Source organism: Rhizophagus irregularis, chromosome 6 (genome assembly GCF_026210795.1).
Source record: "Rhizophagus irregularis chromosome 6, complete sequence".
NCBI classification, from domain to species: domain Eukaryota; kingdom Fungi; phylum Glomeromycota; class Glomeromycetes; order Glomerales; family Glomeraceae; genus Rhizophagus; species Rhizophagus irregularis.
The window spans coordinates 1,978,255-1,995,298 of record NC_089434.1 but is presented as its reverse complement, the minus strand read 5'-3'; the positions used below and the strand labels follow the sequence as shown (position 1 = coordinate 1,995,298).

General features: G+C 25.5%; 5 protein-coding genes across 5 annotated transcripts; 3 read left to right on the top strand and 2 right to left on the bottom strand.

Annotated features, from left to right (window-relative positions):
* Nucleotides 1-593: 593 nt before the first annotated feature.
* OCT59_026170 (uncharacterized protein) lies at nucleotides 594-1,646 on the bottom strand (the record flags this gene model as incomplete). The annotated part of the gene is made up of 1 exon (XM_025334375.2): nucleotides 594-1,646. The coding sequence occupies one exon, from the start codon at nucleotides 1,644-1,646 to the stop codon at nucleotides 594-596; it is 1,053 nt and encodes a 350-aa protein (XP_025182266.2).
* A 4,041-nt stretch (nucleotides 1,647-5,687) lies between these two features.
* On the top strand, nucleotides 5,688-6,218 carry OCT59_026169 (uncharacterized protein; the record flags this gene model as incomplete). Its single annotated transcript, XM_025325211.2, has 3 exons — nucleotides 5,688-5,799; nucleotides 5,906-6,025; nucleotides 6,133-6,218. The coding sequence occupies 3 exons, from the start codon at nucleotides 5,688-5,690 to the stop codon at nucleotides 6,216-6,218; spliced, it is 318 nt and encodes a 105-aa protein (XP_025182267.2).
* Nucleotides 6,219-7,767: 1,549 nt separating this feature from the next.
* Nucleotides 7,768-8,344, top strand: OCT59_026168 (uncharacterized protein; the record flags this gene model as incomplete). Its single annotated transcript, XM_025334376.2, has 5 exons — nucleotides 7,768-7,837; nucleotides 7,931-7,982; nucleotides 8,074-8,108; nucleotides 8,179-8,227; nucleotides 8,299-8,344. The coding sequence occupies 5 exons, from the start codon at nucleotides 7,768-7,770 to the stop codon at nucleotides 8,342-8,344; spliced, it is 252 nt and encodes an 83-aa protein (XP_025182268.2).
* A 3,929-nt stretch (nucleotides 8,345-12,273) lies between these two features.
* OCT59_026167 (uncharacterized protein) lies at nucleotides 12,274-13,267 on the top strand (the record flags this gene model as incomplete). Its single annotated transcript, XM_025315725.2, has 8 exons — nucleotides 12,274-12,445; nucleotides 12,521-12,532; nucleotides 12,598-12,639; nucleotides 12,718-12,747; nucleotides 12,824-12,874; nucleotides 12,949-13,020; nucleotides 13,099-13,170; nucleotides 13,260-13,267. The coding sequence occupies 8 exons, from the start codon at nucleotides 12,274-12,276 to the stop codon at nucleotides 13,265-13,267; spliced, it is 459 nt and encodes a 152-aa protein (XP_025182269.2).
* Nucleotides 13,268-16,300: 3,033 nt separating this feature from the next.
* OCT59_026166 (uncharacterized protein) lies at nucleotides 16,301-17,044 on the bottom strand (the record flags this gene model as incomplete). The annotated part of the gene is made up of 7 exons (XM_025334377.2): nucleotides 16,301-16,308; nucleotides 16,385-16,453; nucleotides 16,531-16,587; nucleotides 16,656-16,706; nucleotides 16,780-16,809; nucleotides 16,869-16,910; nucleotides 16,990-17,044. 7 exons carry the CDS (start codon nucleotides 17,042-17,044, stop codon nucleotides 16,301-16,303), a joined length of 312 nt encoding a protein of 103 aa, XP_025182270.2.

The following is a 17,044-nucleotide window of genomic DNA, read 5'->3' as shown; positions in this document are numbered from 1 at the left end:
TTGATATAAAAATAAATAAATAAAATCTTTTCATATTTTTATCGTACTTATTTTTTTTTTTTGTATGATAAAATTTGATAAAGTTGATATTTAATGCATAGTAAACATATACGTAAGAATAAGCTAACAATTTATTAAAATAAACTACTATTTTTACTGATATACTGTATAATGTAGGATATAAATCATAACATATTTACGTTAAAATTTTAACGGATATTTTTCTCTTTAGTGCATGTATCATCATTAACATAAGAATAGAATATAAATGAGATGAAAGTTTTCTGTAATGTGTTTTCATACGTAATATATAATTTATTTTAATTATAATTCATTGTTCACATAATTTCGTTAAATAACTATAATGAGAAAATTAAGAGTTGTAATAATGTTAAAGAAAATAATAATAAGTCCAAGTTGAATATAAAAATTATAATTATTTAGTTCCTTGGCTGTTTGTACTATTCTATTCAAAAAAATTTTTTAACATATAATTTTATTTACTTCATTATATATAAATTGGATTGAATTATTAGTTATAATACTATTCAAATACGAAATATAAGAAACTTTGGCGTGAAATATTGCTTTTTTCATACACTTTCATCTTTTGGTTGATCATTTTTTATTTTATCCATTGATGATTTCATTTCGTTCATTTTTGACTGCATTTCATCAATTTTTGATTGCATCGTTTCCTGTATTTGACGCATTTCTTCCGCTGATATTTGCGACTCCTTAAATATTTCATGTATGTCATTCTTTGTAAAAGCTCTGATTGAACATTGAGTCACACTTGTTGATGTAGCCAGAAAGTTTTTAGGTATTTTATCAATAAAGTAGGATACATTTCTTGTTAAGGCTATAAGCAATATAAACACGCATGCTTTGACAAAGTAATAATTAACTGGCCATTTTGCTAAAATTAATAATGTTTGAAGGATATTTGGAACATAAAAACATATAATACATAATGCAAAAACTATTTTATCCACATTCATTTTTTCATTTACCCTTTGGAAATAATGAGATAATACACTAATAATTACAACTAATATAAAAGTAGCTAAGCATATTCCGAATAATATAATAAATGTTATCGTTAAAGGAATACCAATAGTATTTTTACGATTATGGATGGTAAATATCCAAAATACTGGAGTAACTATAGTTGAGAAAAATATTAAGAATAAAGTGATAGTAGAAAAAATTTTATATCTTTCAATATCAACTACTCTTTTCCAAAAAAGTATTGCTGCTAGTGCGCAAATTACATGTAAACACATGTTTAAGGTTGAATAAATCATTATGGCCATCATTTTTCTATCATAAACAAAAGAAATTATTAGTGGAATCACCCAACTGATCACATTATGTAATACATCATCTAGTAATGGTAATGCTACGTTTTTGATGGACCCGGGTTTTCCTGAAACATTAAGCAAAATCACGAAAAATATTGGAAATATTACGTTTAGAATTGAATCATACAAATCGCGATTTGAGTCATATTTTTCGTTAACAATTGGTGCATCTTTTGTTGAAGCAAATGGGATGAATGAAAAGAACACAATATTCCAAATGAAAAAGTTCAAAAAGTTTGAAATATTATTGGTTTTCCTTTTTACAGTATGGTGTTTAATCATGATGGATTCAAAAAGTGGAAGTGTGTGGAATTATGAAATTTTTGTTTTTTTTTTTAATAATATAAAACAAAGAAAATTTTTTTTCTTGGATAATATTAATGGCGGAATCTGAGAATTTATGTTGGCAAATGTTACACCTCGTATGGCTCATCAGTGACGCAATTTTCATTAATTTTTTTTTTATATATATATAGATTTAGTTAGTGATATTTTAGATATTTTCATTTTTATTACAATTTTAGTTAGAATTTAGAGGTTATTTTTACGTTCATGATTATATAATCAGGATAATGAATTGACTGTCGATCCATTTGAGTCATGTGATCATAATGTTGGCTGAGATTTTACTACCCCAATTTTCTAATTTTAGCCTGATTTAATTTCAAAATTTACTTTAACCTTGGCAGATTTAGTAAATGACAAAATGAGATCATCATTAATGAATATCATTTAATTAAACGACAATGCTTGGTGTACAAGTCAGCCCATGGTTCATCATTTCCAATTTACTCTCATTGTAAATGCATAAGCCATTACCCTTTTTATCATAAACTAATACTATTTATTTTCTTTTATTCACCCAATACCTTCGTGTCATTTTTTGTGAATAATATAGCGGTTTATTTTTTGATTATATGTTAGGAATTTGAAATCATGAAATTACTAAATTTGGATAGTTATAGCAACTAAAAAATTCCATAAAAAGGTAGCATCATCAATTAATTTTGCACTCATGTAACATAAATAGGACAGTCCCTGGAATACTTGGTTAATACATGTAGTGACTGGTGACGAATTGGCAAATTCAATGAAGTCATACCATGTGGAGTAGAATGCACACTAATTTATATTGTATGACTTCTCTTTCCATTAAATCACAGTTATGTCATTTCTTTATTTTCAGGTGTCCAATTTAAAAATTGTACTTTTAGATAATTTCGAACACAATGTGCAATACGATGTGGCTAAACATTCCTGATTCTAATTTTCGCAAATCCTTTCTATTTCTTCGTTATTCATAACTTTGATTCGATCATAATCATCATTTACTGTTTAAGAAACATTTCGTTGCAAAAATTTTTATAATCATTGAATATTATAACCAGTACTTGCCCTATGAATGATTACGTGAATTAATTTTCTTCAAATAATTGACATGTTTCTTATAAAAGTAGTATAGTTTATTCTGGCGAATTAATTACGTATTTATTAAATTTATTAAATTTATTAAATTTTTTAAAATTCAATTTGTTCGTCAATCGTAGATATTTTTTAGAAAAAATAAAACTCAATTATATATTTATATTAATGAAATAATTTAATAATTTTACTGGTTAATCGTTCGTGTAAATTATAATGATATACATAATTCTTTTATATCAGTAAAACAACTTTAAATTAAGCAATGCTTGGTTAATTGAGCATATTTTTAATCCCCTTATTTAAAGTAATAATGTCAATGATAATTTAAAAGCGTGCGTTAGTATTATAATATAGAATACGTAATTAATAATATTAAAATTGTATAAAATTTATTAGTCGCAAAGTAAAAAATCTAAAATATTTGTGAAAGATAACATAGCAACAATTTCTAAAATCCATTTTAGATGTTAAAAATCGTAAAAAAAAAAAATTTTAATAGGACTATGATAAAATATAATACTTTTTACGAATACAAAAGCTTGTAGTTGCGCAGCAATAATTATATTTTATCACGCAAAACCATAGGCCTTTTAGTGAAATATCGAAATAACATTTATTTAAAACGACACGTGGATACAAAGGACAAGAAATATATATAAAAGGGTCAGGTTGAGTTTGCGTAAAAAAATCATGAAAATCTTTCCTTTTTGAGATAATTTTTGATAATGCCAGTCAGAATTTATTTCCTATTATAGTAACCGACTGACATTATTATAATTCCGGCCTTGAAAAAATGAGTACAGCTCATAGTAAAAAATTTTTTTCATCACCTGACCCCTATATATATATTTCTGGGTCCTGGATACAAAAGGAATACAGTACGTTTGAATTTTTAAGGATTTTGCATAAAAATGTTTAGAGAATAAGGCCACCGGTAGTGATGATCACCGATGGTGAAATTATGATGTAATGCCGGCCAGTATTTTATTAGGGTTTAATTCTGGTCGAATATACATCATAATGCTGGTACGGTGACCATTACCGCCGGTGAGCTTTAGAAATTTAATAATAACTTTATATCGCGAAATTTTACATTTTCTGTGAATGGATCCATAAAAGGCTCATTTTTGCGGAGTTTTTACAGAAATAACAGAAAAAATTTTTTATAGGGAATAATAAATAAAATAAATAAAATAATAAAATATAAAATACAAAAATGATAAAAAAAGAAAGCTTAAAAAGGGGGTTTACATTTTTGGTAATTTTTGCTAAACCAATTTTTGTAAAAAAAAAAAAATTAAAGAGCTTTGTAAGTACTTTGACTGAATATGTTCATTACACCAATAGTGTTCCAATCCGTCAACCGTTCATCCGTTTGAAATTCGGATATTCGTCATCCAATCAGATACTAATCGGATGTGACGGATCGGATGACGGATTTTGATTGGATGAAATCAGATCATCTGTCAGATCCGGAACCCTTATACTGTAAATAAAAAAAAGATTTTTTTTTTGTTGTATGGGATTTACTAGGTACAGTACAATCATTGGATACTACTTCTTGAGGTAAATATTATCAGAAATATTATCGACATTCTATACGAGTAAATACTTTTATTAAATAAGAAAAAAATATCCTTGTCTAAGTTTTCACGCTCCAGAAGTTAAAATCACCTCTTAAAGTGTCCATTTTGAAAAAAAAAACTAAATAAATGGACATTATAAAATAGTCTTAAAAATAAAAAGCACCGTCCTTATCTAAAATTCACTTTTCAAGTCAAATATTTGATCCAAGAGTGTTTATTAATCATTCTTGTATGAAAAGGGAAAAAAAGAACATTGGTATTATGCTCTTGTAAAGAATCCTGGATTTCCTTTCGGTAGCAGTTGTCTTGCACTGGAATAATTATTTGTAAAATTAAAATTTTAAAATCAAAAAATATGGCACAACAATTAATTAATATAATACGCAAATTTTATTTATATGATAGATTAGTTTACATAAATACACGTTATAGACGTGAAAAAAGACTTGTTTTATATAAATTTATATAATTTCCTAAGCAAGGCACTAACTATATTTTGAAATCCTGTTCAAAAATATTGGGGAAACAATTTCAAAAATATATGAGCTAGAATTTTTTTTGTTTTGCTGTAATTTTTTTTTACAAAAAGAAGCTAGAGTTTCCAAAAAAAAAACAAATATCCAAAAATTGCTCGGAGGATGTCCGCAACTTCATCCATATGTCTTCAGGAATGATATTTGCGTATATTTAATTTATTATTTTTTTTTAGTTAAAATTACACCGAGAGGTTCATTTTCACGCAAATATAATAAACTTTTATGAAATTACAAAGAAAGAAACTAGTAGGAATCGATGAGCGCATTTTCAATTATTCATTAAAATAAATATAATTCTCATTTAAATATATTTTTTTTAAATTTCATCCAGGTATAATAAATCAAATGAATAATTATACTTTAGTTTTGGAGTATGCTGATAGTGGTACATTAAAAACTTACTTAAATGATCATTTAATGAACTTGAATGGAAGGATAAATTTGCTTAGAATTGCAGTTAGCAAACACTGTGTTATGTTTGTTATGTTTACATGAACTTGATATAATTCATCGTGATCTGGTAATAATTTGATAATGTATATTTATATTTTCATTTTACAATTATAATTTATATTAATCGTTATTTTTTTTGTCAATAAATAGCTTGTATATCAGAAGTATATTAAATTGGAAGACTTTGGATTATCAAGAAAGATTTCTGAAGCGTCAAGTAATATATCAAAAGTACTTGGCGTAATACCTTAAGTAGATCCAAAAGATTTAATATAATAATTATCAATTATATAAATAATCCGATATATATAGTGTTGTAGTTAATGTCAAGTGGACGTCAACCATTTAAAAATATTGAGTATGATAAATTTAACTTAGCTATACATGGAGGAAAAAGAGAAGAAATTATCAATGAAACTCCTACTATTGAATATAGTAACATGTAGACAAGTAAGTTTATACTTTCGATATACTGTACAATATACAAGCACATTATGATAGTGTATAATATATTTTCTTTCGTTTATTTATTTTTAATTAGAATGTTGGAGATATGAACCAAATGAACGTCCAAGCGTACGAAAGCTTGTTTCAATACTTAAATCAATTATTCTGAAAAAAAACTCTACACTTGTTGATGACATTTACCGGAAAATTATGAGTAAATTCCAGAAATACCGAGTTTACACATACATGCAGTTCATTGGCATCAACTTGCAACAGAAAATGGCGACTGATAAAATTGCACAATTTATATTATGAGAATAGATGGTGTTAAAAAAGATGAAGTTGAAGCTTTGAATGGTATAAGATCAGCTGAACAAGAATATAGCGATGCGCAAATAATCTTGTAACTCTTATTTAAATGGTAGAGGCACAGAAAAAGATTTAAAAAAAGCAATTTATTGTTGGAATAGGAAGGCATCAGACCCTATAAAAAATTTTTCAGAAAATTGATCACGTGTTCTGAGTTTCTTCGGAATAAAAACTAGAAAAATGATGGTTTTTTCCAGAATTTTTTTTATAGAGAGAAAATGAAAATCCAATCGCACAATATGATTTAGTAGGCAAATATTATTATAATGGGAATGGCGTTGAAAAAGATGATGATAAAGCACTAGAATGATATAAAAGATCAGCTAAATAAGGATATAGTAATGAAATAGACTTGGATTTTTTATGAAAATGGTATAAGAACAGAAAAAGATATAGGAAAAGCAATTTATTGGTATCAAAAAGCAGCAGATGAAGGAAATAAAATCGTACAATATAATTTGGTATATGGAAATGGCGTTGAAAAAGCATTTGCTTGAATGGTATAAAAAATCGGCTGATCAAGATAGAGTTATACACAAAATAAACTTGGAACCCTTTATAAAAATGGCATAGGAACAGATAAGGATTTGGAAAAAACTGCCCATTGGTATAAAGAAGCATTAGATAATGGATATAAAGAAGCTAAAGAAAATTTGGATAATATAGAGTCGAGATCACATGTAAAGTTCTATTTCAACTAAGCAAAATGTTTTTACTTATTTAATAAATATTTATTAACCAATTTTGTTAATTAAGTATAGCTGATAGTAAATAAATTATTTTGTCAAACTTTTAAACCAATTTTAAATTCATTATAAATTTGAAACATAGGAGGTTTATTTAGTAACCTTCTTATTAAAAAACCATTTATAATTTAATTTAGATGTAAAATATACCGCAAGATTAAAAATTATATTGCAATAACTTTATTATGTAATATAAGAATTTTTAAATAAAATAATACAAAACATGTTCTTAAGTATAATCTATTATGTGAATCAATTTTTAATCTCTTTATCATAAATGTAGTAATTAAATTTTTTTAGTAAATAAGGAAACATGCGTTAACGAGTTATGGTTAGGAAATTTTTCACGTGCGACACTTCGATTTTCACTCACTATATCACATTGTCACATTGTAAAAGGGAGTTTTTAATTAAACGCTATACTGTTCAAAAATCCTGGAAGTTTCAGAAGTTTCAACTATGAAGCACCGTTCTGTTACACACGCAGAGTGATCACCCTGCAAAACGACGCAAAATGGATTACTATGAGATATTGTATAACCATTGTACAACCATCACTTCATTTACCATTGTGAAAATTCGGTATGCGAGTTCCAACAAATATAGTTACTAAAAGTTAAAAATTGAACCTGATATTTCATTATCCGACAATCTTCTACTTTTCTGATGATAATTTTTGGTTATTGTCGGCTAAAAATTGTATATGGCAAAAAAAAAACGCCAAGATGCCAAGATGCCAAGTTGCCGAACGTCATTCTCGTTTGAAAATATAAATAAATAACTTATAAGACCAAAAATTTTCTCGAATTTAAAAAAAATACAAAAATATAAAATAAGAATCATGAAAGACTACGTAATAATCTTTTACAGAATTATTAGTGCACTTTACTTCTTTACATGTGTCGGCACAGGTATGAATTTTTACAAATAACGTTAATACATTTTAATATTTAGTTTAATAAATTTAATAAACTTAATATTTTTTTTTAAACAAAAAAAAATAGAAATTTGGTATTTGATATCTTTAGGTGGAATTGGAGATGTTTACGACTATTTGTAAATAAATAAAAAATTATATTTGTTATTTATTATTACATTATTTTTATTTATGTTTACATTATTTAATTTTCTATTATTTATTTATTAGTTATCTTCTTGGAAATATAATATTAATAGTGATATGTAAGTAAATTGTAAAACATAGTATATTTTTTATAACGTTACAATATATTAACTTATTAAATTTATTTAGTTCTATTTGTCATGAGACTTGATTGGGAAAATCTAGAAATATGCTTTTGGTAAATATAAATAAATTACCTTTTTTATTAATCAATTAATTATTAATATATTTTTTTGTATCTCTTAACAGTGCTTCATATTATATTCAACTTATAATGCTTCGTAGGTTTTTTTAATTTAATATTACATTTTTAAACGTATTTGTTTTTAATATATTTCATTAATTAAACACATATTTAACTTTTTTTTTCATGCTAGTTATAATTTTAATTAGGTCTATTATTGGTGATTATCCATTTAATTGTAATTTTCAGGGATCAAATAATGTTAAAATCGCGTGTAAAGTAAGACTTTTCATTGGAACGTTTTCACTTCTGATTCCATTACTCCCTTTTTTAGGTTATAAATTATATTTTAAATCAAATGGAATTTTTAACTTTATAAAAAGTGATATTCTTGTTCTATAAATTTATGTATTTTATGTATTTTATGTATGATACACTACCCTCCCAAAAGTATCCGGTCAACCAATAAAGATCATATTTTATTAATAATAATTAATATTTAGTTACTAATTTTTCTGGGGATCATATCCATTGCACAAAAGCAAGCATTGATAACTCATTATTAAGTTCATATACAAAGTAATATAGTAACATCTGATCATAAATTCACGCTCTTCGAAATCAACGGTTGCTCTTGGTAAATGTGCATTTTTGTCAACTAAAAGTTTTGCCTACATAATATTAATTATTAGTAAAATACATTTAACATACTATGATATAAGAAACATTCTTACAGCAATTGAATAGTTATTTCGAGCTATATCTCCTTTGTGATTAGCAAGTTTGAGCCAATCAATACTCTAGATTTAGTTCGCAAATTGCCATACTTTTGAATATGTTCAGAAATTACCTAAAATTTTGTCAATTTTCATAATTTAAAATTAATAATATTAATGTTTAATTACATAAAATATAAAAACTTACACCTATATCATTTATTGCCAAATCTAATACAGTTGTATAATGATCTCAATTATTTTTTCATCAAGTACTTTAAAATAGATCATGTTTATACAGAATCCTCTTTTTTTTTGATTCGAATATAGTTCTTTGGTACTTATTAATTTTTGGTTTAGTTTTATGCTTGTAAAAAATTTGTATTTTTTTATCTCACTTTTTTTTATGACTTTTGAAGCCTTCAAAATATTGATAACGCAAAGGGAGCTTACACATATTACGTAATTATTATGAAAATATTATGTTACACTAAATAAATCATATGATTTATAAATATTGGGAAGAAGTCACAGAAATTATTTCTTAATTTTTCCAAAATTCAAAATTTTTTTCATAGATATACTTAATATGGATACTTAATAAAATCTTTTACTCAGAAATTATAATCGTAGTTTCGACGACAAAACCGAATTTTATCAAATTACCTTATGTTCATTTCATGGATATTCTAACATATTTTACTTTATGAACCCAACAACTTTCTGTACAACCTCAATTTTATTAATTATGCACCAATGATATCATCACGGATTTATGAAATACCCCAAAATTTTCCTGTCATGTCAAATTATTGACAGTATTTTAGTCACCAAATTTTTGTTAAGTCCCCAAATTTATTAGTGGCAGTCAAAAATGAGCCCAAAAATTTTTTTGTACCCAAATCTTGCGTCTAACCAATTTTCCTACTATCTAACCCATTTTCCTAGTATTAAAGGCGCGTCATTCTTTGACATTTTTTAGGGAAAAAGCTTAATCGATATCACGTTTCTGTAAGTCAATTTTAATTCCCGAGGGCGCAGAAGGGGTTTTTTCCAAATTTCATAAATCCGCCGCAATGTAAATTTTATTATGAATAGTAAAACATGTCTCAGCTAATGTTCTAGAAAAAAAGTATTCTTGCTTTAAATACCTTTATACATAAAACAGGTGTAGTGAATCAATACGGTTTTCCTAGATTAGCTTTATCAAAATTAGCGTAAAAAAAGATTCTTGAAAAATGCTTGTGCCATGTTGTTATTTGTAAATTGTAATTAGGATAATAATTTATTATTTATTCCCAAAATTTCGCGCGTATCATACTAACCAACTGGGTTTGGTACGAAATCCCGAAGCTCAGAATCCCGAAGGTATAATATCCCGATATTCAAAATCCCAAACAAATAAAAATACCGAAATGTTATAATCCTAAGCCCGATACTTCATAAGCTCGAAATTCAAAATACCGAAATGAAAAATCTTGGAAATTTATTAATAAAAGAAAATTCAGTATTATAGGATTATGATATTTTTGGATTATGAAATTTGGGATTAAGATTTTGTCAGGATTTTGAGTGTCGGAGTTATATTGTACCGAGCTTCGGGATTTTGGACGGATCCCAACCAACTTTTGGTTAGCTTGATTGCTGTAAGATGATCAACATTTTTATGGGTTAATCATAAGGCTAAAGAAAAAAAAAATAATGAACCTACTGTATAGTTACATATTTTATTTCTATTTCTTTTTTTTTAATTAATATTAATTATTATTTTATTATTATTATTTTATTATTATTTTTTTAAAAAAAATAAATAAAAAAAAATAAAATAGAATGTGAGGAAAACGGAAAAAAGGTTTAGCAAATTTTGACCAGCCCGCGGTCGATCGGTGAGTTTGGCGTTCGATTTGATTACTAATACATAATTTTATTTAAGTTTGCACCGTTTGCATCTCTTTTTTTTAGTTTCAAATAATTTTTTTTTTTACCTTTTCTTTTAAAAAACTCATTTTTTTAATATTTTCAAACTTCTAAAGAAATTTATATCATGTCAACTATTCAAAGAGAATCGGTTTATGCAGCAATTAATAATGCAAACATGTCAATTGATTATAACGTTCATGATGATATCCACAAACAAAATAAATTTATGGTAGAAACTATCATTGTTGATAATTCACTTACAGATGACGAAAAAACTGAAGCAATAAAAATATTAAATATTGATTATGATCGAAATAAAGTTAGAAATAATGAAGGAACAAGAAGAATTTGTGAAAATTGTAATCAAGAATGTTTAGCTACATTATACTGTGAATTTTGTTTTCGAAATTATTTAAAATTAAAATTTTCAAATTGGACATCCGGGAATGATAATATAGATAATTTAATACAAAAATGTCAAATGGAAACTTATGTACCATATAAAATAATTGAATGGATTCCATATGATAATTTAAAGGATATTAAATATCTAACAAAAGGTGGGTTTTCTGAAATTTATACAGCAATTTGGATTGATGGAGAATATGAAGAATGGAATTCTAAAGAAAAAAGGTTAACAAGATGTGGTTCTATGGATGTAGTACTTAAAAGTTTAGAAAATGTTGAAAGTGCAAATCAAAGTTGGTTTGAAGAGGTTTGTAATTTAAATTATACAAATATATTTAAGATTAAACAGGGTATTAATATTTGATTTATAAATTGTTATAGGCTATATCACATTTGACTATAAGTAATATGTATGAAGAAATTGTCAGATGTAATGGCTTAACACAAAATCCATCAAATGGAAATTATATGCTTGTAATAGACAGGATGAATACTGATTTAAGAAAATATTTGCAACAAAATCATAATCAACTCACTTGGAAAGAAAGAATTAAAATTACATATGAGATAACTAATGCTCTTTGTTCTATTCATGAAGAAAATGCAATTCATAGAGATTTACATTCTGGAAATATATTATATTCAGAAATAAATGATTCCTGGTATATTAGTGATCTTGGATTTTGTGGGCCTGCTGATAAACCAACTAAAAGTATTTATGGAAATCTTCCTTATATAGCACCTGAAGTTATAGCAGGAAGAGAATATACCTTAGCATCTGATATATATAGTGTTGCCATGCTTATGTGGGAAATTTCTTCTGGACAACCACCATTTATAAATTATGAAAATGATTATTATCTTGCAACAAATATTATTAATGGTATAAGACCAAGAATTGTTTCAGAAATTCCTTTGGAATATAAAAGTTTAATGGAACAATGTTGGAATGCCAATCTATCAGAAAGACTTGATACTCAGACACTCTTTGATAAAATGAGTGAAATTCATTTATTGTGTCAAAATAGACCAGATGAATTAATTCAATCAAAAACAAAAAAGTATTCAGGAATAAATGAAATTAATAGTAATTATACAGGTAGCAGATTATTTAAAAGTAAAGTTCATCAATTTGAAAATTTTCCTGAACCAAAAAATGCTACAGAAGGTAATATTTATCTACTTAATTTTGCTTTATTTATTTTCTAAAACTAATATGATTTTGTTTAATTTAAATAAATAGAAGAACAAGAAGGTATAAATTAATTGATTATAAATGATTTTCTTACTCCATTTGTTAATACTTTTAATTTTCTGAAGCATTCCATAGTAAATCATATTGCTTTAGCATTCCTTATAATAGTAAGTATTTATCAATTTATATTGAAGTGTGATGGTATTTATGATATCAAATGATATTGATTGAATATTTTTCTTTAGTTGACGATTTTAATAATCGGGTTCTTGAAGGTAATTTTCCTAAAAAAAGTTCTTGATTTCGCTTTTATGGATTAATTAAATGGACCATTACTTTAATGGTTTTTAGATAATAGTAAAAGCAACTTATCTAAGGAATTTAACGAGTTACAAATAAATGGTAAATAAAATTAATTTTATTGTTTGCCAATTGCAAGTATATTGTTTTAATACTTTCTACACCTTTTTGTTTAGATATTCAAAATAATTATAATCGGGAAGAAATATTGTCACAGCGAATGATGGGACATCATATTAATATTGATGGTATGACAATTACTATGACATAAATTATTTTATCCCTTTATATAATATATAAAATATATAATTGATGTTATTTATTAGATGATGAAGATGAAATATATAATAATCCAAATTTTCATTCAGAAGAGCAAGATGAATTTAATATTCCTGATGGTAAGAAATTATTTTTATAATTTTCAGAATTTTCAAATTTTACATGATTTTAAATTACTAAATTTTTTTTTTTAATAATAATTTTATAGACCTCTAGGTTATTTAAATGCAGATGTATTTTTTTATGAATTGATTTTGTCAAAAGTTCTTTTTACTAAATTATTTAACCACTTGAATTCATTATTATATATATATATTTTGTTTAATTTAACGCTAACAGCCCAGTCTAAAATAACAAAATATTGGCAAATTTTTTTGTTTGTAATTTATTATTTTAATATAACTGATCAATAAACATATTTCTAATACTGGCTGAAACATTAACATTAAATTATTTGTTTATTCTCACCCTCTCCTATTTTTTAAAAATAACTATTATTTAATAATTAGGATTTAGATCAATGTTTTGCATCAACTGATAAAATTTATAAAAAAAATGGTTCATTTTCAACAGGTTAAAAATGATTAATCGAACTCGCGGTTTATTTATTTATTTATTTATTTTATGAAAAGAACAGCAATTACATAGTTTAAAAGGCCATCTATATCGAACTCGTATGTAAAATTTTTTTATATACTATACAAATCTGTCATGTGATTAAGAATATTAATTTTTGCCGGAATTAAGATTTTAATTATCACCAAAACCAGCATAAATTATGGGAAATTCCAACCACGTGATTACAGTTCAGAATTTTTTTGTAAATAGTAAATCAATAAAAGTTCGGTATATAGTGGTCCCATTGATCGCGACGTCAGAAAATTCTCTCACACAATTACAGATCATAGTTTCGTCTTTGACGACTTTCTGGGCAATTTTTCACTTATTCCGATTTTTCAACATTTTGATGTTAATTCTATTCATTGGGCGCTTACAAAAGATTGGATTCAACATAATTCCACTTCAGATATCTGTAGTGAATGTAACTCAGCATACCAAGCTTTCAAAACCAAGAGCTTGAACTACATTCTTCCATGTGGTGATGTCCTGCTCAAACATTACCCTAACTTATACCCGGACAGTGGTAAACCTTGCCCGATATGCTCAAACCATCCGGAAACTAATAATCATTTAGGATTTTGTGCCAATCTTATACCTTTTATTAATTCCACTTTAAAAAATCACAAAAATATCCTTATTTCATTTATTGATTCTCATACTCAAAAATTTTACTCCCTTATTCTAGACAGTGTTAATCATTACACACTCTTTGATGACGTTTCTGGTTTCTCTCATGAAATTTACTTAATTTTACATCAACTTGTACCTCAAAGTTTGTACGACTTAGTTAATTCGTTCACCTTTAATATGAAATCAACACATTCTATTATTTTTGAATTTTTTCTGCCTATTCAACAAATTCTTTACAAAACTATTTGGCCTCAACACAATTCTCTCCTACGTGCTTGGGAACGCACACAAGGTATTATTAAAAGAAAAAATGACATGTTAGACGTCCTCCTAAGAACCGTACATCTTCGACCACTCTTACCCATCTCTGAGCCCTCACGTGGAGGCGACTCCTTCACCTCTTAACCCCGATCCGCCGATTACACCTCGTGAACATCCGTTCACCTCCAGATCCTCGGTCACGCTTCACTCTACCAGGTTTCCGTCTCCTTTGTGGTTTGTCCTTATTACTTCTAATTATTTACATTCAGGAGCGCGAGAATGGACCACCTTTTTGCGATATAATAATTATATAGATTTTTTAGATGATAATAATTCTTTTTTTGTATTTTTTTCTTTTTTTTCTTCTTTTTTTCTTGTTCCATTCTTCAACAGTGCTGGTCATGCCTAGTGTTGTTGTTTTGTACAAAATATCAGGCAGGACGATCTCTTGCTTTCGTGGAGGTTGGTTCTTTCATTTAGATTGGGGTTTTTTTTATCTCTTTAGTTGTTTAGCTCATGTTCTCGTTAGGCTCCCGTCATTGTATAAATTTTTTAAAATAAAATAAAAATAAAATAAAATTTTAAAAGTTCAGTATATAGTATTATATCAAGTTTTATATGAAATAATATGATTAAAAAAAAAGTTTTATGATGGTTCGTCATATCGAGAATCAGGCTGTATCAGAATAATGGTTAAACAATTTGACTGATAATTACTTATCTCTAGTCGCTATTTTTTATTTTTAAAACATATTAATAATGGTACCGTACAGTAATTCATAAAATTACTTAGTAGTAGCGTTATGTATTAATGTACTATTAATATTTGCAAATTTGCTAAATATATTTTATTATTTTTTTTTATGCAAGTCTTGTTTAAATTAATTCTTTTGTCATATCGTGATGAATAATTATAGTTATTACATTATACATAAAAAACACAAATTAAATTTTTCTATACATAATAATTACTCTTTATTCAATAGAATAATTTCTGCTATGTTATTGCAATTTTTATGTGTTTCAAATGAACTTTTTACTCAAAATACTTGATAAAGCGTCTTTAAATATAAAAAACAAGTGTATAAATTTTTAAATTAACAAGCTGAAATTATTCTACTTAAACGTAAGTGGGTTAGTTTTTATTAATTAATATTAAAATTCTAGTGTTATACAATTATGATTAAGTTATTCAGTAACAAAAATTTGTAATTATATAACTGTTAAACAAAAATTACTAGTCCATCAAAATCTGTAATAGAATTTACAATTAACATTCATTTATTTTATACAAAAAAAAAAAATTAGTAAAATTTGGAATGGTTTATTAAGAATTAACTTTTTTTTATATCAAACTTTTTTGAGAAAAGTGAAAATTTTAAGCGAATAATTTAATGTTAAGACCAAATTGATTTTGCATAATAATTTCAGCCTACATTATGATAATTTCAGCTGGTACTATTAGTTTAATCATTAAAAAAAATGTTATTTTTCCATTATAAATATTTATTTAATAAGTTATAACAATTACAAACTCTAAGAAATTTGCAAAATATTTTGCTACTCTAATCTTAATGTTGGATAAAAAATATAACGATGAATTATCCAATTACAAACTAAGAAACCTGCAATAGATTTTGCTACTCTAGTCTTAGTGTTAAATAATTGTTAATAAAAAAAATTTTGACAGAATAGTAAATTTCAGTTGTAAAAAAAAATCACTCATATTTAAACAATCTAAAGATCTAAAATTCATTTATAAAATATTTTAGTGAATTAAAATAAAGTATTCTACTAAATTTTAGAGAAATCAATTCTTACCATCAGGTATTTCCAATTCATCTTGTTCTTCTGAATGAAGATTTGGATCATTATACATCTCATCTCCATCTACACAAAAAAAATAAATTTTTTAATATTAATCTTTATTATATTTTAAAGGCCTAAATAACAAATTTAAATTATACCATCAATAACAATACGCTGTGGCATTATTTTTTCTTCATTATAATCGGTTTGAATATCTTTATATATATGCACTTATTTAATTAGACTCTTGCAGTTAGTGAGGAATAAAATTAATTATACTTACCATTTATTTTTAACTTAATAAATTCTTTGGATAATTCACTTTTACTATTATCTATAAATAAATAAATACTTATTCATTTAATTGAGTTCAATAAATAAAAAAATTTTATATAAAATAAAATTACCTTTGGAAATCTGACTATCAAAATCATCAACTAAAAACAAAATTTAATTAATATCTTGTTGCAATTTATACAAACTGATAAATATTTACCATTGTAGGGAATAGTGAAGTTATATGATTTACTATAAAATGCTATAAAAAAATTGAAACATTAAAAAAAAAAATTTATAATTAAAAATAATTTTTTAAATAGAAAATTATTAATTCAAACCTTTTTGTTCTTCTATTGATGTTGATATTTTAAAAAAAAGACACATTAGTTGCAT